Below are 22,509 nucleotides of genomic sequence, written 5' to 3'. Positions count from 1 at the left end.
CTGTCTTGGGCCTGGCAAGGCAGAATAGACTTAGGCCAGCAAAACTAAACTGAATGCTGGGAGAAAGAAGGCAGAGTCAGAGAGACACCATGAAGCCACCAAAGAACAAAGATGCAAGCTGCTAGCTGGAATCTTGCTGGTAGGCCATGAGCCTTGTGGTAAAATATAAAATAATAGAAATGGGTTAAATTTAGATGTAAAAGCTAGCCAATAAGAAGTTAGAGCTAATATGCAAGCAGTGATTTAATTAATACAGTTTCTATGTGTTTTTTGGGGGGCTGAGCAGCCAGGATCAAACAAGCAGCCTCCTACTACAGAGGAGAAGACAAAAATTAAAACACTAAGTTGTCAGATGTAGAGACTGCTCAGTTGCCCAGCCCACTGACTCTCTACTTGAGTCCAGACTGTAACTCTACTTCACACTGAATTACACTGAAGGGAGGTATTTTCTTGGGCCCTCCCTGGCCATATCTGCATTCGTTCTCTGCAGCCCACGTCAGCTGAGAAAAATCTTAAATGACTTCTTTTGGTCTTCTATTGTAATCACTCACTGACTGATAGGGCTATCACTCTGAATATTTATATATTTAACAATTGATTGAAATGAGAACTATACAGAACTTCAATTTTACAATTCTGGAATATTCTAACATTTTATTCCAACAACCCTTTAATAAAGTAATGCTGTGTGTGCATATACCAACAAAATGCAAAGCTCTCCAAAGTCCATTATTTAAATCAATAACAAAGTTCTCCTGCCCTCACCTCAGTAGCCTTTTTAATCTTTCAGCAGGTTCTTCCCTCTGGCCCCCAGCCTTATCTCCACTGTCTCCTCTCATTTCTTTAATGAAAAGTATTATCTCAAAGACTTCCTAGTTTTTACCTTGAATCCCAGATTTTTGTCTTAAATTACACACACACACACACACACACACACACACGCTTTACTATTTTCCATTAGTCTTATTACTTTCTAATAAACTACTTAATTTAATCACCTAACTTTTGGGGAGGGGAATGTTCTCATCTACTAGCATATACATGCTGACTGTCCCTTATTCAAAATGCTTGAGACCAAAGAGATTTTTGATGTTCGTTCATTCATTCATTTTATTGGTTTTCCGAAACAGGATTTCTCTGTAGCTTTGAAGCCTGTCCTAGAACTCGCTTTGTAGCCAGGCTGGCTTTGATCTCAGAAGAGATCCACCTGCCTCTGCCTCCCAGAGTGCTGGGATTAAAGGCATATGCCACCACCATCCAGCTGGGATTTCTAATTTTAAATTTGAAATATTGCCTATTTATCAGGTGAATTCCCTGATAATATTCAAAATTTATGTTACAAAATTCATAATTTCATAAGCATCATAAACATGATCAAAGCATTTCAGATTTCAGATGAGCAACTGTCAATTTGTAGGAAATTCAAAACAATCAAGATCTAGGGAGAAATGATTACTTTTATTTATCCTTAGCAGCAGAAGCAGCAAGAAGAAAAAAATCTGTTTTACATTCTATCACAGAGGTACACAAGGTTATCCAGCCCATCAAAAACTTACCTCTACAATCTTCTCTCTGTTTTTGGTTGGGTTCATGGGAGGTTCTGTGAGTAAAATCTTGCAGTTTCTGGTGTCTATGTTCAGCTTCTCTGGTCCAAATGTGTAGTCCCACAGGTGTTTCATGTCATCCCAGTTCCGTACGATGCCATTCTCCATAGGGTAGTTAACCTCCAACATGGAGCGCAATTCACTCGCCTCATCACCAACCATGAGATCCTAGAGGACGGGATAGCAAAGCTTTAAAACAAAGTTTTATGTAAAGAAGCTTTAGACAACTATATTCCTGGATTTTAAAAGCTCGAGAATAACTGAATTTTAACTTTTCTTGGACTTGCAGATCAAGTATTTTATTCCAAAGCTAATACTCTTTTCTTTCAAGAACAGCTTACAAAGTTCAATCAATATTTTATGTACTATGTATTTAAATCAATAAATTGACCTTACCTTTAATGTTTCCAAAAGAAGAGCATTAGCACAAATAAACCCCACATTTTCATATTTTGAAGGGTTTTGTATGAGGTTTCATCTGTTTCTTTTGCTCAAATGTTCAAAAAATAAGTCCTGTGATATGTGAAATAGCACATCGGGGGAAAAAACTTGAAAAATGCTCAATGAACACAAGCACATTTCTTTCTATCAAAATGATTTATATCAATGTAGATGCAAAAATCATGATTGTTCATTTCTCTATAACAATGCATTACTTACGCACACCCATTAATGGACTTCACAAGCGTCTATCCATAATGTATACATTAAAACAACTCCTTCAAAGTTCTCCCATGGGCAACATTTTTAATCCTGAAGTGTAATACTGGAAATGAATGCTATCTTTCATGAAGCACAATACTCATAACCTGTCTTCAACAAGAGTTGAAGGAGACCCACATAAAAACAAGGCAAACAGTATCTTAATATTTAAATGTTTTAGAAATCACCAATCCAGATATTATTTCTACATTAATGAATCCAATTAAAATTTAGTACCAGAAATAGCTATTTGGTATAATAAAAGTTTGAATTATGAGGAAATGAAGAAAAGAAACTGCAAAACTAACATGAGAAGATGTAAAATGAGGCTTTTAATAATCTTAAGGGGTGGTAGGGTTCAATCTGCAATGCTGGAGATAATGGGGGAAAAAAACTGGCCTAGAAATGTCCCAGAAAAGTAATTTTAAACCTGAAAACCAGGATAAGGAGTCTATTAAAAGTCAGATTTCTGAAAGATACACTAATGGCAAAGGAAAACAAAGATCACTAAAACTTTCTATAGCAACTAATTTCTTATAAAGTCAGTTTTCCCAAAATTAACACTCAAGTTCCTTGACTATTAACTACTCAGAATCTTCAGGAAGAAAATGGAAAACTGGAAAGATCTCTACTTGTGAACTCTGGATACAGGCATGCATGGTGAAGTATTTAGGGAGAAGTTTACTACTATCTGTTCCTTAGTGAAACATCAAAAATAAACAACAACAAAAAACCAAACCAAACAAACAAAAAAACCCAGGGCATTTTGATGGATGTATAGTTATGTAATTAGCCAGAATAATAAATGTTTTGTTTCTGAAAGAGGGTCCATCTATGTAGCCCTGGCTGTCCTGGAACTCTATTATGTAGAACATGTTGACCTCAAACATACAGAGATCTGTTTCCCTTTTGACTCCCTAGTACTGGGATTAAAGTTGGATAGAAGTATTACTCCTACGCCTGGTTTAAAGTAACAAATATTAATACTGAAATCTAGGTGATTGATATATGGAGAGTCTGTAAAACCTGTTTAAAGTAGTTATATGTGTTAAACAAAAATTTCTTAATTAAAAGCAGAGAAAAAATCTATACCTGCAAATATATATGCTACTTTTAGCTATTAAGTATAATTTCATACCAATTTGTTATTTATTTGTTCCTATGATAAATGAATTTTTTATTATACTATACAAGACAACTGAGTTAGATAATTAGTTGATTGATAGTTACTATTATTTCAACCAATTTAGAGTAAGTATAATACAATATCAACAAATTACACTTACTTTTATTCCTCTAAAGAACAGAGGTTTATTGCTGAGTGGTGATGGTGGCGCATATCTTTGATCCCAGCACTTGGGAGGCAGAGGCGGGTGGATCGCTGTGAACTCAAGGCCAGCCTGGTCTACAAAAGTAGTTCTAGGACAGCCAGGACTAGACAGAGAAACCCTGTCTCAAAAACAAAAACCAAAACCAGAGGCTTATAGCAACTCAAAATAAAAGCTTTATGAATCTTCTTCTAGGATCACACATATTATGAACTATTAACTAAAAGGGACATCTGACACTGAGTTTAGTCCCTTATGAACAAAAAGGGACATTTAAAAATTGAGATGTATGACTAAGTGACTTAGTGAAAAATTTGTTGATAAAATTGTTTTTTAAGCCCTCAAACAGGCCAGGGATGTTACGTAGCTGGTATAGTGCTTGCTCAGCATGCATGAAGCCCTGGGCTCCATCCCAGTATGGCCCAGTATCAGGTAGGAGGGCACGTTGTAATCACAGAACTTGGAAGGGAGAGAGGCAAGAGATCAGAAGTTCAAGGCCTGCTTGAGATATCTGAAACTTTGTCTCAAAAAAAATAACCCATGAAAAAAATTAAAAAAAACAAAAACAAACAAAAAACAGAACACAAACAACGAATGTAGGTATTGTGGCACACACTTACAATCTTAGTACCTCAAAGGTCTAGGTAGAAGATGGAGACTGTCAGAGTTCAGGCTCAGCCTGGGCTGCATAGGAAGATCAAAACACCAAACAGCCAGGAATAGTGGCACAGCTTGTAATGTCAGCACTCAAACAACTGAGGCACTGGTCTACAGAGTCAGTTCCAGGACAGCCAGGGCTACACAGAGAAACCCAAACCAAAAACAAAGAAATAGAGGCAGGAAGATCAGTACCTCAAGGCTATCTCCTAGGCTCCACAGAAAGTTTAATTCCAACCTAAGCTATATGAAACTTTGTCTGAGGAAACACACACACACACACACACACACACACACAACTAATAACCAAAACCTCCAAACAAAACCTAGACCATATATAAACTTTACCTTAGAACCTTTCAACTTTCAAATGTCAAAAATGCTAATAACCCAGCTGGGCGGTGGTGGCACACATCTTTAATCCCTGCTCTAGGAAGGCAGACCTCTGTGGCCTGTTACTGATCAAGTTCCAGGATGACCAAGGCTGGCTACACAGAGAAATCCTGCCTTGAAAACCAAAAAACCAACAATCAAATCAAAGAATCTTAAGTTCCCTCCTCCCTTCAGAAGCAAGCAGGAAATGTTCAGAGCAGCCCTGAAATTTTACTGTTGCCCACCACTGGACTTCAAGCCTAAACCTCACCTGGAACTTAGAAACTCACAGGAAGCCAGGCGGTGGTGGCGCACACCTTTAATCCCAGCACTAGGGAGGCGGAGACAGGCGGATCTCTGTGAATTTGAGACCAGCCTGGTCTACAGAGTGAGTTCCAGGACTGGCTCCATAGCTACTGAGAAACACTGTATCTCAAAAAAAAAAAAAGAAAGAAAGAAAAAAAGAAAGAAAGAAAGAAAGAAAGGAAAGAAAAAGAAAAGAGAGGGAGAAAAAAAGGAACTGGGACACCGGGCAACAGTCATTTATTTAGAATAAATTATATTTGCCAAGAATGGTTTTGAACAATGTCACTCTCAACCAGAAAATAGAAAAAACTACAAGCTTTAAACCACAATTACATCCCTATAAGGAAAGTATCTGTAATCAGGGACATGCAGGCTGGAATTCGGATTACAGAGTGAAGTTACATCTCAAAACACGTTCTTTCTCTTCACCCACCATACTGCGGATTTTACTTTTACACTGAAAGAACAATACCAATTAGATATTCTATTCCTGATTTAAAAAGAACTTTAAAATTATGCTTATACTATTCTCTACAAGTACGCCCTGTCTAATACTCTCCTCAGTATTTAAGACAATGCATGCTCTTTTACTCAGAAAAAAAATTCCAGACTTAAAGACTACCACAGAAAAATGTAATAAGAGTCAAATGTCTGGGACAGGCCCAGCAAGCCTCTAGTTTGTTTGTTTGTTTGCTTGTTTGATAGAAGGGAGGTCTATGCATGGTATTTACTCATGGGGGGGGGGGGCTTTTACTTGTGGAAAAGCCTGACAGGACTGTAATTTTTTCTTATTTAGTCTCAGATAATGTCAAACCTACTCATCAGTAAGGATGACATGGAAACAGATTTTATTACTTTTTTCTCTTATGATTCATGTATAAAATAAAAATTTACTCAGTTTATCAAATACATATATGTTATCATACTGGCTGCAAACAGATGCATTCAGTATAATAGGCAATATATAACATCAATCGATAAACTTAAGTCCCCAAATGTAACAAATTCACCCGTTTTTTATCTGTATCACATAGCTACTTCATTTCTGTATTATGCACACCACATTCCATTTTAATTATAACATTCATCTACAAAAAATTAAAAAAATTAAAAACTATGTTAGTAATTAGTTCTTGTTTGGTTCATTGTATGCAATCAGGAAAGTATAGAACTATTAGTCGCTACAAAACTGAAGAAATAAAAAAGGTTAAAAATTAAAGTACTTAAAACAAAAATATGGATTTTCCCCCTCCCCAATACTAAAGGGACACAAAACAACAACTACTGTCCCGCCAGGCAAAAGTGGAAAACAAACAGAGCATGTGTGTAACCTCACTTACCATCTTTTTGTTATTCTACTTCAACAGGTCAAGAAAGGTGAAGAAAGAGAAGGTAGAAGCAAGAGTCAGAAAAGGCCTACATAAAATCCTCACTGAAATGTTTAAACATACAAGCAACAGAGACATTAGGCTGAGGTCAGATGCAGTACTACTATATCTTATGATGTTAATTATCAGGGCCAATGATCACGGACAGTAATTACTTCTAAATGAAAATTAACTAGATGATTTAAATTTTCATTGTCTTAGTCTACCATCACATTTTAACTAACAAGACTTACAAATATAAGTCAACTCACTAAGCACGGGGATTCCAAAAATTATTGAATTGAACTTTGAACTTCAATTAAGAAAACACGGAAAATACATGGTCTAGCTCACTAAGAATTTAGTTCAGGTGTGTTTATCTAACTAAGCCCTTGTATTCAAGTGAAAGAAAAGCAATTTAACTTGAAAGGCTTCAAAGACAGCAGCGTGAAAAGAACTGACGTAAACACAGAATGACAAATTATATCAGCAATCGCTACTAGAGCCGTCCCTGAAAAACGTCTCATAAGAAAACTATTGATTTTTAACTACTTGGGCTTTCTAAGAAGCAAGAAAATAAGAGAGAAGAAATGTGTTGTTTTTGTTGTGTTGGAGACTTAAAAATGACTATATATTTTTTTTTCTGAACTTCAAAAATGCTATCATTCATAAAAATGTTTAAAAGCCAGACATTAAATAAAATGCATTATTTACACTCAGTTTTCCCTCATCACAGTACTAGCTGAATTTCAAGTTGAACTTCTTTCAAGACAGAATTTGCCAGGCTTCCTGATGCACACCTCTCCGAGTTCAAGGTCAGCCAGGCTATATAGTAAGGCTTTGTTTCCAAAAAAAAAGATAAAATTTAATCAGAATGAAAATTTATGAAAAGAAAAAGGATTCCAACAAGATTTCCCTGCAAGGCCTATCCTAAAATGTCTTATAGTGAGTGAACCACTTAGTTGTTGAAACCTACCAAAGGCCAGAATTCACTTTTAGGTTTTTAAAACAAACATAGACCCTAAGTTTCCATGTGTATTTTTATCTATCATGTAACTAAATTCTCTGGCTCCCACAGTAGAGACCTAAAACACAGGAATCTCTATCATCCATTACACCTGTCACCTTTCTTAGCACCCAAACAAGTGTCCCAGCATCCTAACTCTTACCAAAGGCTGCCCAAACAGGACCAAACAATGCTAACTATAAAAAAAGAAAGCCTCATTAAAAAAGCCCCTAAATTCTACTGGTTTACATCATCTGGACCCTGTTCATCTGAAAAATGTTCTTTTAATTATCTACTTATAAAATAATGTGATTCCTGCTTGATCTCTAGATCAGTGGGAGAAAAAATGGTTGAGTCTCTCACACAAAGTACTTTGGCTAATGGCAACTTGCCCTCTTCTGCCCATTACAGTAAGACAAATAGTGTTAAGACCAAATAAAGATCAACCTGACTTCCTCCCGCACTATGAAAATCAACTGTAATAGTGAGAAGAGGAACCAGTTCTAGACTTCTGGGTTTTTCCTGACTGACTGCATAAGAGTAGGAGGGTCAGCCTATGGGAACATGGAGAGAAAAGCCCCAAGTCTCAGAAACACTAAGATGACTAATATGTATCAATTTTCTACTTAATTTTAAAGCTGGTATTTTATACTCCAAATCGTAATGGCACCTTGCTATACATAAACAAAAAGATAAAATTAACTCCAAGGGTCTTTCTGCCTTTGTTGAAGTGTTACTATACATTACAATTACCAGCAGTTCTCTGCTTTTCCTGACATTGTACTTTACACTACTTAATTCAAAGATCACTTCACACATCCTCGTGGTTATAGCGATGAATAAAACATTACCTTGATTTCAATGTTTCCCACTTTGGTGGTTGATCTGATAATAGGTCTTCCAACCAAAGCTGGGAAGATGTGTTCCGGAAAGTTAGAGCCTGCATAGCCACACTTCACAAACTGGAAGGAAACAGTAAAGAGTGGGTTAGTAACCAAGCACTTATTATGGGTATTTAAAAACTGTATCAGAAGACATAACTTTGCTTTCAAACCATCCACAGTGGTTACCCACTCTATTCCAAACATCATCTCTTATTCTCCCAGGCACCAGGTCCTTCCAAACCTTGTATTCATTAGGCTTATTATAGCTGTGATGCAACACCATGGCCAAAGTAACTGGAGGAGCAAAGGCTTACACGTCCACATCATAGTCCAGCACTGAAGGAAGTCAGTCAGGACAGGCACTCAAACAGGGCTGGGACCTGGAGGCCAGAGCTGATGCAGACCATGGAGGAGTGCTAATACTGGCTTGCTCAGCTGCTTTCTTAGAGAATCCAGGACCACCAGCTCAGGGTGGCACCACACACTAGGCCCTCCCCCATCAATCTCTAATTATGAAAATGTGCCACAGGCTTGCTGCCCACAGCCCAATCTTATAGAGGCATTTTTTTTCCTTGTTTGTTTGTTTTGAGACAGGGTTTCTCTGTGTAGACCTGGCTATCCTGGAACTTGCTCTGTAGACCAGGCTGGCCCCGAACTCATAGAAATTCACCTTCCTCTAACTCCTGAGTGTTGGGATTAAAGGAATGCACCACCACTTCCCAGCTAGAGGCATTTTCTTAATTGAGAGTCCCTCCTCTCAGCTGACTAGCTTGTGTCAAACTGACATAAAACTATTTAGAACAGCCGGGCGGGCAGTGGTGAAACAAACCCTTAATCCCAGCACTTGGGAGGCAGAGACAGGCAGGTCTCTGTGAGTTCAAGGCCAGTCTGGTGTACAGAGCGAGTTCCAGGACAGGTTCCAAAGCTACAGAAAAACCCTGTCTTGAAAAACCAAAACCAAAATAAAACAACAACAATGAAACAACAACAAAGACAAAAAGCAATCCACTATCTAGAACAGAGTTCATATTTAGTTTTTGGGTAACTACTTCCTAAGTGTCTCCAAAGGGTAAAGTGCTCAAGCAGGGAGCTAAGCTGGTGGTTCATGCTGGAGCCTGCCTGAAAGCAGCGTCAGCGCACAGTGCTCGCTCAGAACTACTTGGGAATAGACACATTCACTCAACAAATTCTAAGTAATTAAAGAGAAATGAGCCGGGCGGTGGTGGCACACGCCTTTAATCCCAGCACTTGGGAGGCAGAGGCATGTGGATCTCTGTGAGTTCGAGACCAGCCTGGTCTACAAGAGCTAGTCCCAGGACAGGCTCCAAAACCACAGAGAAACCCTGTCTCGAAAAAGGAAAAAAAAAAAAGAGAGAGAGAGAGAGAGAAAAATGATAGAAAATGAACATAATAAAAGCTTCAATTCAGCCTGGCAATGGTGGCACACACCTTTAATCCCAGCACTCAGGAGGCAGAGGCAGGTGGATCTCTGAGTATGAGGCTAGCCTGATCTACAAAATGAGTTCCAGGACAGTAAGGGCTACACAGAGAAACCCTGTCTCAAAAAACAAAAATAAAATAAACAACAAAAGTATCTTTGATTTGAAACCAGGCTTTTTAAAGAAAAAAAAAAGTTATTTTTATTCCACATGCACTAGTGTCTTGATGAATATGTGTCTGTACCAAATCCCCTGGACAGTTGTGAGCTGCTGTGTGGGTGCTGGGAATTGAACCTGGGTCCTCTGGGAAAGCAACCAGAGTTTTTTTTAACTGCTGAGCCATTTCTCTAACTCCTAAAATGTTGATTTGTTTTACTTTCTTGAAGTGCTGGGGATAGAACAGAGGGTCTCGTGTGTGTGTGTGTGTGTGTGTGTGTTTTAATTTATTTATTTATTCTGTGTTCTGCCTGCATGAATATCTGTCTGCAGGACAGAGGAGGACACCAGATCTTATTACAGATGGTTGTGAGCCACCATGTGGTTGCTGGGAATTGAACTCGGGACCTCTGGAAGAGCAGGCAATGCTCTTAACCGCTGAGCTATCTCTCTAGCCCTAGGCATGTGTTCTGACCACTGAGCCACATCTCCGGCCCAAAACCAGACTTTTAAATATTCATTCGTTTAAGCAACCCCATTTTCCAAAAATGAAAAAACCAAATGATATATGGACTAACGTGAATTTTCACATATAAAATTGTCATGGTTTCTCAAGAGGGTCTTTCTGTGTTCCTTTGGAGCCTTGTCCTGGAACTCACTCTAGACCAGGTTGGCCTCGTCCTCCCAAGTGCTGAGATTAAAGGTATGTGCCGCCACCTCTACCCAGCTTCTTTCTCGGTTTTTGAGATATAAAACCTTAGACATGTTAGGCAAATATGCTCCACCTCTGAGCTACAGCCCTCGATATATTTTTCAAGAGCATATACTGCACCAAGGTATGGCAGTGCATGCCTACAATCTAAGTACAAAGGAAGCAGAGACAGGGAACTACTGGAACAAGTTCAAGACCACCCTGGTCAGCATAGGAATCTCCAAGTCATCCAGGGCTCAGTAAACTGAAAATGGGCCAGACGGTGGTGGCTCACGCTTTTAATCCCAGCACTTGGGAGGCAGAGGCAGGCAGATCTGTGAGTTCAAGGCCAGCCTACAGAGCGAGTTTCCAGGACACCCAAGACTATTACACCGAGAAACCCTGCCTCAAGGGAGAAAAAAAAAAAGACTGAAAATGAGCAGACATTGAGAGGAAAAGACAAGTAAAACTTTCAGGCTAGGAGAATGTTATGGTTTGAGGATGGAATCCCTCTACAGGCTCATGTGGTTGAACACTTGGTCTCCAGCTGGAGGTTCAAGGCCAGTCTTAGCTGGCCAAACTTAACATGAAATCTGAGGCCAGTTTGAACTACAATGAGACCCTGGCTCAAAACCATAAAACAACTATGATTGCATTGAGTTAGATAATAGACTAAGGTCATGCACAAGTATCATGCTACCTTATGAACAAGTGTGTGTGTGTGTGTGTGTGTGTGTAAAAGAAGAGGGAGATGGGGTGAATTCATTCCCTACACAGTCTATTGTTCTGTGGCATCAGGGCATACACTTTTAGAAGAACTAAGGTGAAAAACACTTCTTGAAAGTCATACATTATCGATAGTAACAGCACAAAGGTGGACAGAAAGCCAAGACTGGCGACATACACTTGCACCTAGAAAGTTGAGGCAAGAAGATTATTTTCAAGTCCAACATACCACTCTTAACTCAAGCAAACAAAAGAAAGTGTAAAGATAAACAGGAAATATTTCATTGGTTCATATTCGATGTATATAATGGGTTTACAAACACGTCGCATGAGTATACCATGTACTTTAACCACACTCTCGTTCCATCCCCTCCCCTTTTCCTTCCTCCTGCTAGTGTCCTCTCCTCTGTTGGCTCAGTTTCACTTCTATTCTCATGGCATGTTAAAAAAAATGATTTGTGTATCTATTACAAAAAAAAAAAAACTATGATCTACAAATGACAAAAGGTATTTATCTTCCAAGTCTGACTTATTCACTTAGTATGATCTCTGGTTGTATCCATTTTCCTGCAAATGATGGAATTTCATTCTTTAGAGCTCAAATTCTGACAGATTATAAGGAATGTTTTATCATTTGTCGACTATTATGAATAGTGCAGCAATTAATATAGTTAGTTATCTGTGGGACGCTGGCTTTAGGGTGAATACCAAGAGTTACTATCATTTAACAGTTTAGTCCTTTTTTGTTTGTTTTTTCAAGACAGGGTTTCTCTGTCCTGGAACTCACTCTGTAGGCAAAGCTGGCCTTGAACTCACAGAGACCTACCAGTCTCTGCCTTCCAAGTACTGGTACTAAAGGTGTGTGTGTTACCACTGCCCAGCCTAGTTCTACTCCTCCGTCCCCTGCCCCGTTTTTCAAGACAGGGTAAGCCTGTCCTGGAACTCGCTCTGTAGCCCAGGTTGGCCTCAAACTCACAGAGATCTGCCTGCTTATGTCTCCAAAGTGCTGGGATTAAAGGCATGTGCCACCACCACCTGGTGTGTGCATGTGCCCACATACATGCATGCAGAAATGTCCACATGCAGCCAGTCACAGTGGCACACACCTTTAACACAGCACTCAGGAGGCAGCGACAGACATATCCCTGTGATTTGAGTCCAGCCTGATCTACAAAGTGAGTCCTAGGACAGCCAGGACTGCACAAAGAGAAACCCTGTCTCAACACCTCGCCCATAACAAATAATAGAAACACCCACCTTCTTTGAGATGAGGTTACTGGCTGTGGTGCGCCAACTAGACCAGACTGGGTGGCAGCAAGCCCAGGACCCCAGTCTCTGTCTCCAGGAATTAAACTCAAGTCCTCATGCTTGCAAGGCAAGCACTCTACCAATAAATCCATCTCTTCAGCTGCTACTGGGAATCTCCATATCAGTTCCAAAGTGGCTCAACTAATCCACATTCCCACCAGCAGAATGTAAGAGTTTTCTTTTCCAAAGCTGGCTAGAAAATATCAATGTCCTGGCCCAAAGATGGTTCAGTGGGTGAGGGCATTTGCCAAAGACCTGAGTTTAATTCCTGGGATGCACAAGGTGGAAGGAAGAACTGATTCATGCATGTGGTCCTCTGACCTCCACAAACCTGTAATGTAAGCGGACATCAATCCTGCCAATATATGAACATCTTCACTGTCTCTACAGAAGCCCTTTTGGAAATGATTAATCCCATTAAATTATAAATAGCTTCCCTAGAACATTCTGCTATCCAGAATTTTGTCTTTTTAAACAGAACCTTACAAAAATGTTAAAATTATGATTTAAAGTGACTAAAAGTAATCATGAAAAATGTCTAAAACTAAGAATTTCAGATCCTCAGAACCTCCTTAATTCCTACCATCTGTTTCAAAACCTAAGTAAAACAAACTATTCGTGAGTTTTATTCCAAACTCACAAAGTTTAATCCTAGTTAGTTCACTGTCAGGCATTCTCTAGGTCTAGCTACACATTTCTAAAGCATATTATTGTTCAAGTTGTGTAATGGTGTTTGGCCAAAACTATCTCAGGGCCTGTACCTAGAGGCCTGTAGGACAGATAAAAGTCTGGCTCAGTTTGAAAGATTGTCACCGGGCGATGGTGGCGCACGCCTTTAATCCCAGCACTCGGGAGGCAGAGGCAGGCGGATCTCTGTGAGTTCGAGACCAGCCTGGTCTACAAGAGCTAGTTCCAGAACAGGCTCCAAAGCCACAGAGAAACCCTGTCTCAAAAAAAAAAAAAAAAAAAAAGATGAAAGATTGTCACCAAGGGGGGGTGAAACAGCAAAATCTAGGTAGCTGCCACTCCAGCCAGAGAGAGGGGTTGGCTGTCTCTCATTGGCTGGAGGTACCCCCACATCACGCAATGACACAACCCATATAAGCTGAGGCTCACAGTAATAAACTGAGTGCACTCACTTAGGGTTCCCTAGGGAATAAGGCTAGGGAGGCCTGGCACAATGGCACATGTTTGTAATCCCAGCACTTAAGAGAGCCATGAGTCTCAGGCCAGCCTGAGCTATATAGTGAATGCCAAGCCAAGCAAAGCTTTATTCATAGGGAGCCTTTTTTAAAATATTTATTTATTATGTGTACAATATTCTGTCTGTGTATATGCCTGCAGGCCAGAAGAGGGCACCAGACCTCATTACAGATGGTTGTAAGCCACCATGTGGTTGCTGGGAATTGAACTCAGGACCTTTGGAAGAGCAGGCAATGCTCTTAACCACTGAGCCATCTCTCCAGCCCCATAGGGAGCCTTTCTTTTTTTAAAAAATATTTATTTATTATGTATACAATATTCTGTCTTGTTTGTCTGCCTGAAGGCCAGAAGAGGGCACCAGATCTCATTTCAGATGGTTGTGAGCCATCATGTGGTTGCTGGGAATTGAACTCAGGACCTCTGGAAGAGCAGTCAGTGCTCTTAACCACTGAGCCACACTCCAGCCCCCCCATAGAGAGCCTTTTGTCTTAAATAAAAATCCAATTCCTCTTGGGTTACCTTTGAAGGCATATGTCATCAGAACCCTACTTGGTCATCTGACAGAGGCCGAGAAGTGAAACTGAGAGTATACGTTCAATCCCCAAAGAATGTTAAGCAGAATTCAGTAACACTAGTTCATGGTCCCACAATGTCATCTCAAATAACCGATTAATGTGACCTAGAAAGACTTTCTCGGGAACGATTACTTCAGAGCAAAGAAATAGCATTTTGTTGGGTGTGGTAGCTCATTCACATAGTCCTAACACTCTGGAGGCAAGGCAGAAAGACTGCAAGTTCAAGGCCAACCTGAGCTATCAACGTGTGTGTGTGTGTGTGTGTGTGTGTGTGTGTGTGTGTGCGTGCGTGCGTGAAATCTCATTCTTCTCCCAGAAAGACTGCAAGTTCAAGGGCCAACTTGAGTTATCACCTCACCCTACCCAGGGGTGGGTGGGTGTGCGTGTGCACGGGCGTTCGTGAGTGCAAAATCTCACATTCTTCTCCTAAATCATTACATTTCTACGTTCGAGTCAAAATCCATCTTACCTGATAACTACACTGAAATAATACAAAAATTCAGAGAAAATAAACTCATATCCCTTCCATATACAAATTTCAGTATAAAGTCTGTCATTATCACCAGGCTACTGTCATAATTTCCACATACATTCTGAATATACAAAACTAAATACTATTTAAATACAAAAATCTTATGTTTAACCTTAAAGAAAGCCAGACAAAGAGGTGTAGGCCTTTAAAGGCAGCACTCTGAGGAGTAAGATCTTAGTTCAAGGCCAAAATGGTTTAATAAGGATAATCAAAACAACAGAAAAAAAAAAACCTCAAAAACTAACAGATACCAACATTAGGCAAGTCAAAAGTACCCATTAACCAGGATGAAATGCTCACTTATCTGGGTAAAAATAGTCTAAGAAAATTAGAAGTTGGTTAGAAATATATATAGCTCAATGGTACAGTGCTTGCTTAGTGTGCACAAGGCAGTGGGTTAGAATGCCAGTGCTGTCAAAGAAAAAAGTATGAACGGAAGGCTAATCTTTAAGTTTATAACAAATGTAAATAAGTAGCTTTGTCATGTGAGAAATCCTAAGTTTAAAGGGGGGAAGGGAACCCTGCTAAGGGGTAAATTCTGGTACAGGGAGGAGACTGCTAAGGTTGATGGATCTCCCTGCCATTCACACATATACACAACAGCAAAGTAAAGGTCACATCAATGTCTTCAGATTACAATTGTGCAAATGGGTAGCTCATATCTTAAAATTCTTTTAGGGACTGGAGTTAAGCACCAGCTGCAGAGCTCACACCGATTAACCCCCTCACATGGAGATGATCTCTACAGAGAAGGAACAAACTTTTCCACAGCCAGAAGAGGAGGGTGCACAGAAAGCAATATCCCAGAAGAAACAAAATGTATAGCATAAAATAAATGCAGCTAAAGAAAAAAAAAAAAGCACTAGCTGCTTTTCCTAGAGGACTAGGGTTCAATTCCCAGCACCCATGTCTGTAACTCCAGTTCCAGGAGATCTCTTCTGGCCTCCATGGGCATCAGGCATGCCAGTGACACCATAAACATAAAAAAATTGTAAAATAATAACAATTTCTTAAAAATTTAAACTGCAATTTAAAAACTGTGTGTGTACACACTAAGTTCCCTAGTACATTGTTCCCCTTCTCTATGTACGTCTCAGGAATCAGTCTCAGGCTTGGCAACAAATACCTTCACCTGCTAATCAGTTCAAGGGCCCTTAAAGTTCTTGAGTATATTTTAAGTGGAAAAACATTTTCCAAGTAGCCCAGAAGACAAAAATTGAGATCCTGAAGCCACAGAAACAATTATAAGCTACTGTCACTGCTTTACCAAAAACAGGAGTAGGAAGAAAAGCAGAAGGGAAGAGGGGAGGAAGAAAATTAACTTCAAATTAAAGCTACTATAATAGGGAAAAAAAGTAAGTACTTAATAAGAAACTATTGCTGGGGGTGGGAATGTAGTTCATAGAGTGCTCACCTATCATGCACTAAGCCTTGGGTTCGTTTTCCAACACTCATAAACCAAGTATGGTGGCACATGAGAGGTGGAGGTGGAGGATCAGAAGTTCAAGGCTGTCTCAGTTACATGGTAAACTGGAGGCCAGCCCAGATCCTTCATTCAACAACAAACACCAATAGCATCTACTTACTCTTAACCTGACTAAACAGTAGCTTGGTGGAAGCAGATGCTGTCTTAGAATCCAGTGCCAGCATTTCTATAAGGTATGAATTCCTTATAGAACAGTAAAAACCATACTAAAATTTCACATTATTTCAAATCTAAATGCATTAGGCTCCAACAATATCAAAATAATCCAATTCAGCAACATAAAATAGGCAAGCTAAACTCAAAAAAAATTTTTCAAGGCTCATTATATAACAAAATACAAGGAAAATATTCTTTCTGTGCTACCTCTCTTGGTATCATTTTAATCACTGCCATTTCTCCTGCATGTCGATCAGTTTAAGACTGGTTACTCAGTTCTATGTGCACAGGCGGTGTTTAAGAAGCAGATTTTACCATATATAGTTTCTTCCTTGTAGCACTGTGGTTTGAGCAGGCTCTCTACTTCCTACTGAGTCATCAAATAGTAAGAAGTACAATGTTCCTTAAGGCAAAATGAACAAAAGACCTGCCTACATTTGATATCAAAGCAACTTTTTCCTTAAATAAAAAAGATTCAAAGCTGGGCAGTATGACACATGCCTTTAATCCCAGCTCTCAGAAGGCAGAGGCAGGCAGACCTTTGTGAGTTTAAGGCCAGCCTGGTCTACAGAGCAAGCTCCAGGACAACCAAGGCAACACAGAGAAACCCTGCCTCTAAAAACAATACAAAAAGATTCAAAAACATTTATTTTATTTTTAAATATTTTATTAGTTTTTTGAGAATTCTAGCAACATGTTTTGATCATATTCACCCTGCTGCCCCCAACTCTGTCCCAGATCCACACCCCTTTCCCTTCCCACTCAACTTTGTCTTTTTTTTTTTTCCCACCAAGGCAAGTATGTTCAATTATTCTTGGATATACAGCCTTCCATAGGAATGTGGCCGACTTATCAGGGGCTACATTATTAGTGAAAATGGTCCAACTCTCTCCCCACCACAGCAGCTAAAAATTCCCAACGGCTCCTTGCCTGGGGTGGGACTTCAGGAAGTGAGCATCCTCTCCATGCAGGAATCTGGCCTCATGTGTGCTGTCACAACTGCTGAGGTCCTAGTGTCCAGGAGTACTGTTTCTTGTGGTGACCCACTGCTTCGGGCTCTTCCTTCCACCACCTCTTGTGCAATGATTCCTGGGCCTCTAGAAACAGGGTATCACTATGTAGACGGGGCTAGCCTTGAATTGGCGATTTTCCTGCTTTAGTGGCCACAGCAGGATTTTCTTGTCTGTTGAGACAAGGCCTCACACAGCCCAGGCTGGTCTTGAATTCCTCATCCTTCTGCCTCTCCACCCCAGCACTGGAATTGCAGGCATGCTCCATCACACTCACTGGGATTGCAGGCATGCTCCATCACACTCACTGGGATTGCAGGCATGCTCCATCACACTCACTGGGATTGTAGGCATGCTCCATCACACTCACTGGGATTGCAGGCATGCTCCATCACACTCACTGGGATTGTAGGCATGTCCATCACACTCACTGGGATTGTAGGCATGCTCCATCACACTCACTGGGATTGTAGGCATGTCCATCACACTCACTGGGATTGTAGGCATGTCCATCACACTCACTGGGATTGTAGGCATGTCCATCACACTCACTGGGATTGTAGGCATGTCCATCACACTCACTGGGATTGTAGGCATGCTCCATCACACTCACTGGGATTGCAGGCATGCTCCGTCACACTCACTGGGATTGTAGGCATGCTCCATCACACTCACTGGGATTGCAGGCATGCTCCATCACACTCACTGGGATTGCAGGCATGCTCCATCACACTCACTGGGATTGCAGGCATGCTCCGTCACATTCACTGGGATTTCTAAACTCTCGTTTGAGCTCGTTCATTTTGTATTTTTTCTATTAGTAACTGGTGGTGCTTGTATTTTAACTTCACAGTGGCCATTCTTATTTGAGGCCAACAGTTGTCTTATTAGGTCATTGCCTTTCACAAGTGAAACTCAAGTTCTTGTTTTGTTTTTACTTAAAATATTTCTTAATTAAACATACAAATGAGCAGAAGCCTGATAGATTATAACCAACTACAAATGTGAATTTTAAGTATAACATTCTTCTAGCACTATAAATGTCTAAGTACAACCATTAAACTTTATTAAGCATTGTTTTAACAACATGGTCGTCACTTTGGAGATATGCATTTTGTTGGCGAATGCAGTAACTGTTGGTGAGTTTATATTGAAGTCTGATAACATATATTAACACAAGGAACTTGGACTCATTTTGAAAGGAATCAAAATTCACAGCTAAAGTGGTATCCTGACTTTTGTCTAAATGGCTACTTTTAGAAGCCCTATTCTAGAAAGAAGTTCCTTTCTCTGGGCTACTGAAACAAGAGTCTCATTGTGGGTGACGGGAAAATAGAGCAGGTCTAGCATTTAGCATGTGATCAAAAGAACACACCTATGCTTCCAGAATCCAATTACGGGCCTGCGAGAGAGACTGAAAATTCTAACATCTCTCAGGGCTGGAGCGATGTGGTTAAGAGCACTTGATCTTGCAAAGGATCTAGGTTTGATTCCCAGTATGCACACGGTACCTCCAATCATCCCGTACCAGAGGATTCAATCCCCTCAGGTACCAGGCTCACATATGATGCACATACCCACATGTAATCAAAACACCTATACATACAAAAATATAACAAATCTTAATTTTTTTTTAAATTTAACTTCTCAGGGTTGGGGGATACACCTCAGAGAGAGCATTTACCTCCTGTGTCTAAATCCTTGGGTTCAATCCCAGCATCATTTAAAAAAAAAAAAAATCAACCTCTTAAATAGTCCACATTTTAAAATCTAAAGTATACAAAAGATAAATGAAGCCACCATTGATTCTTCTGCAACCATCTCCCATGTGCAGGGATTATAGGTATATGCCACATTTGGTTAGTGAAGTGCTGGAGAAGGACCCCCTGGTTTCTCCAACATCAGGCAAGCACTCTACCTTATGAACTAACATCTCGGTCTCCGGTCCATGAGTGTATATGAGGGTTCATGTGTAAGAGTGCAGGTGAATGCTATTGGACACTAGAGGACATGGGGCGTTGGTCCTCATCTTTCACCTTGATTGAGACAAGGTATTTTGTTGTCCACTGCTACATACACAGCACCAAGATGACTTCAGAGGAAACAAAACACAGACTCTAAGCAGCTTAGTCATGAAATATTTTTTAGAAACAGCACAACTTTCCTAGCAGTGACATGATTTAAGCCAGGACTATGTATGAGTATATAAGATTACCACAGCTATTTCATTCACAACCATCAATGTCGACAAAATACGGATAGTTTATACAAAACTACAAGAGCAATAGCAAAACAAAACCTTTTGTTTGGATTAATTCCTTTCATTTATGCTGTAGTAACTGATCTTTGTGTCCTAAGAACTGGATTTAAGAAGAAAAAAAAAAAAGAAGACGACGACGAGACGGGAGTCTGACTATGCAGAAACGGGGATCTGCCTGTCTCTGCCTCCCAAGTGCTGGCCTAAAAGACTACGCCACCCCTGCAGTCTTTTTAACAACATTTTAAAGACTTAGTTCTATTTTAGGTGTCTTATTTGTATGTGTACCACATGTGTGCCTGGTACCCACAGAAGCCAAAAGAGGGCATCAGATGCTCTGGAACTGGTGTTACAGATGGCTGTAAGCTGCCATGCAGATGCTGGGAGTCAAACTTGGGTCTTCTGCAAGAACAAGTGCTCTTAACTGCTGAGCCATCTCTTTGGTTCTAAAGTAGTATTTTTTTTTTTAACAAACACTTTTATAAGACTCTTAGGAAAGTCTCAATGTTTGTAGTTTAGTGTAAATATAGTGCAACAACACATGCTCTGTTTAAAAAATTTTTTTCTCCTGATAATTTAGAAGCTTTATTGGAAGCTAGGTGGAATACTATCTAGCTTTCCTCACTGCTTTATCCTTTATCTCAAAGAATGAGATCATTTTATGTATCCCTACATGAAGTCTGTGAACATAAATATCTGTAATGAACACACATAAATGAGTTTAAAAACTTTTCCGCTACTAAATCTTAGCTATCACCACAGCGGTGGTGTCCCTCTGTATTAGGATACTCATCCTATTCTAGTCCAATTTTAACTTAGCTTAAAGGAAGCTGGTACAATAATTGTCAAAGAATGGCAGTGAATACCAGGTCCTTCCCCCCTCAACAACCTAGCTTCCAAAGTGATAACTCAAGAAAATCTATTTTAATTCGTATGTCACATTTGTGGCAAAGGAGAACTGTCACAAAATGTTGCAATACTAAAACAGTTAGAAATCACTAAAGAATTCATTCAAAAGAAACATTTTCATCTTCAAAATTGGGGCTTTGAGGCTTTTTAATGGGGATAGAAGGAAATCACTTGCAAATAGTTTTCAAATCAGTGATCTAGTCTGATTTTGACAATTTTAGAGTCTTTAAGTCTGTATCCTGCACTTAAAGAGAAAAAAATACAGGAAGGAAAGGACTGATCCACTTCCCACTAGATTAACTGGGGAGGTCCTAGGTCTCTAAGTCTTCCCACAGAGTCGACGATCTAGGAGAGGTTGCATGCAGAGAAAAGGGTGAAGCAGGAGCTGCCGACCGTCCCCCAAAACCACGGGCGGCAGGGGCAGCCCACACACTCTTCAGGGGCAGACGGGAAGCCGAGGGCTAGGGCCGCGGCCCAGGGCCTGACAGCACTTCCCCTTTTTTTCTGCGGGAACCCGTTTCCTGCCTCGCATTCGGCATCTTCAGCTACACAGGAAGAGGAAGGCCGCTGGGTCTTGTATGAAACTTAGACGAGGCTCGGAAATGGAGACCTCCTCGGCACCCAGGAACCGGGCCCACCGCCACCCAGACCCACACAGGATCACAGCTCTCGGGACGCGGGGCGCAGGCGGATGCTCGGGGGCGTGTGGGAAACGGCCTCGCTGCCTTGGGCTGCACAAAGGGCAACCTTGCCCCCCGGCCACCGGCTCAGGGCCGGCCCGCGCCCCCGAGAGCCGCCCGACCGCCCGCGCCCCCGCCGGCGTCCCCCCGAGAGCCCGCCCGCGTGCCTGCCCGCGCCCCCGCTGCGCAGCCCCGCAGCCGAGGGTCCACGCGCACCCCGCACATCTACGCGGCCGCCCCGTCGGCTCTTACCCCAGTGCCGTTGTCGCACACCACCACTTTCCTGCCCTGGCTGTCCATGGTTCGCCCTGGAGAGCCGCCGCCCGGCTTGGCCTGCTTCCTCCTCCGCGAGGCCCCGCCCTCGGCCCTTCGCTCCGCCCAAGCCGGAAGTCCCCGCCCGGCCGCCGCGCCCAGCAAGCGGCGACTGGCAGCCGAGAAGGCCAATGAGAATCGGCCGGCGCCGGCGCGCCCTCTCGCCGCACTCGCATCCGGCCCTGCGCCCGGCGTGCGGGGCGGTGGCCCGGTCCCAGGTGGCCCGGCACTTAGGGCGCGGCCTGGCTGGCTGTCTCCGGGGCTGGCCGGTGATGGAGCGCAGGTGTGCTGCGGAGCGGGGTGGAGCAGCCGGCTGGGAAGCCCGAAAGCCACCTGGAGCTCCCGAGGCGGGATGTGTCACTGCTCCTAGGCCTTGGCGGATACACCTATACCTGTTTGCAGCCTCGCGTTTGCTCAGTACCTCCAGCTGGAGCTGCAGTATAGCCCGGCGGGATGCTTTCTCACTTCCTTCTTTTTCAAACGGGAACTCGCTATGTTGCCAGGCGCTGGCCTCAAATTCGTGACCCTCCGTAGCCTCCCTTAGAAACTGGGACGAGTGCTACTCACACCTCTTTAAAAAATAAAATATGCGCGCACACACGAACGTAGTCTCGGTTTTGATATCAGACAACTCCAAGCCGGACGGGGTGGCTTTAATTCCTGGATGCAAAAAGCAAAAGCAGGCAGAATGATATGGGTTGGGGCCAACCTGGTCTACGTAGCGAGTTTCGGGCCAGCTAGAACTATATAGTGAGATCCTGTCACAGTGAAAGGAAGAATAATTTTCATTTAGCTAGGCACTAGTAGGGGGCGCATGTCTTCAGTCCCAGCTCTCAAGGAGGC

General features: G+C 41.5%; 1 protein-coding gene across 2 annotated transcripts in view; it reads right to left on the bottom strand.

The window, feature by feature from the left end:
* Nucleotides 1–21,877, bottom strand: part of Actr2 (actin related protein 2) — a 48,458-nt gene extending 26,581 nt beyond the window's left edge. Inside the window, exons 1-4 of one of the 2 annotated variants that reach the window (XM_041669161.1) lie at nucleotides 21,607–21,877; nucleotides 8,194–8,304; nucleotides 6,310–6,324; nucleotides 1,557–1,772 (exon numbers count right to left, since the gene is read on the bottom strand). In XM_041669161.1, the coding sequence (XP_041525095.1) occupies nucleotides 1,557–1,772; nucleotides 6,310–6,324; nucleotides 8,194–8,304; nucleotides 21,607–21,654 (390 nt within the window). In that variant the 5' untranslated portion in view covers nucleotides 21,655–21,877. The remainder of the gene's footprint in view (nucleotides 1–1,556; nucleotides 1,773–6,309; nucleotides 6,325–8,193; nucleotides 8,305–21,606) is intronic. The other variant, XM_041669162.1, reaches the window with a different exon arrangement.
* Nucleotides 21,878–22,509: the final 632 nt, after the last annotated feature.

The sequence above is a fragment of the Microtus oregoni genome, unplaced genomic scaffold (assembly GCF_018167655.1).
Source record: "Microtus oregoni isolate MIOR12 unplaced genomic scaffold, Mior012 000019F_ref0000042, whole genome shotgun sequence".
Taxonomy (NCBI): Eukaryota; Metazoa; Chordata; class Mammalia; order Rodentia; family Cricetidae; genus Microtus; species Microtus oregoni.
Note: the sequence above shows the minus strand (reverse complement) of the source record. Positions and strands in the feature narration are given on the sequence as shown.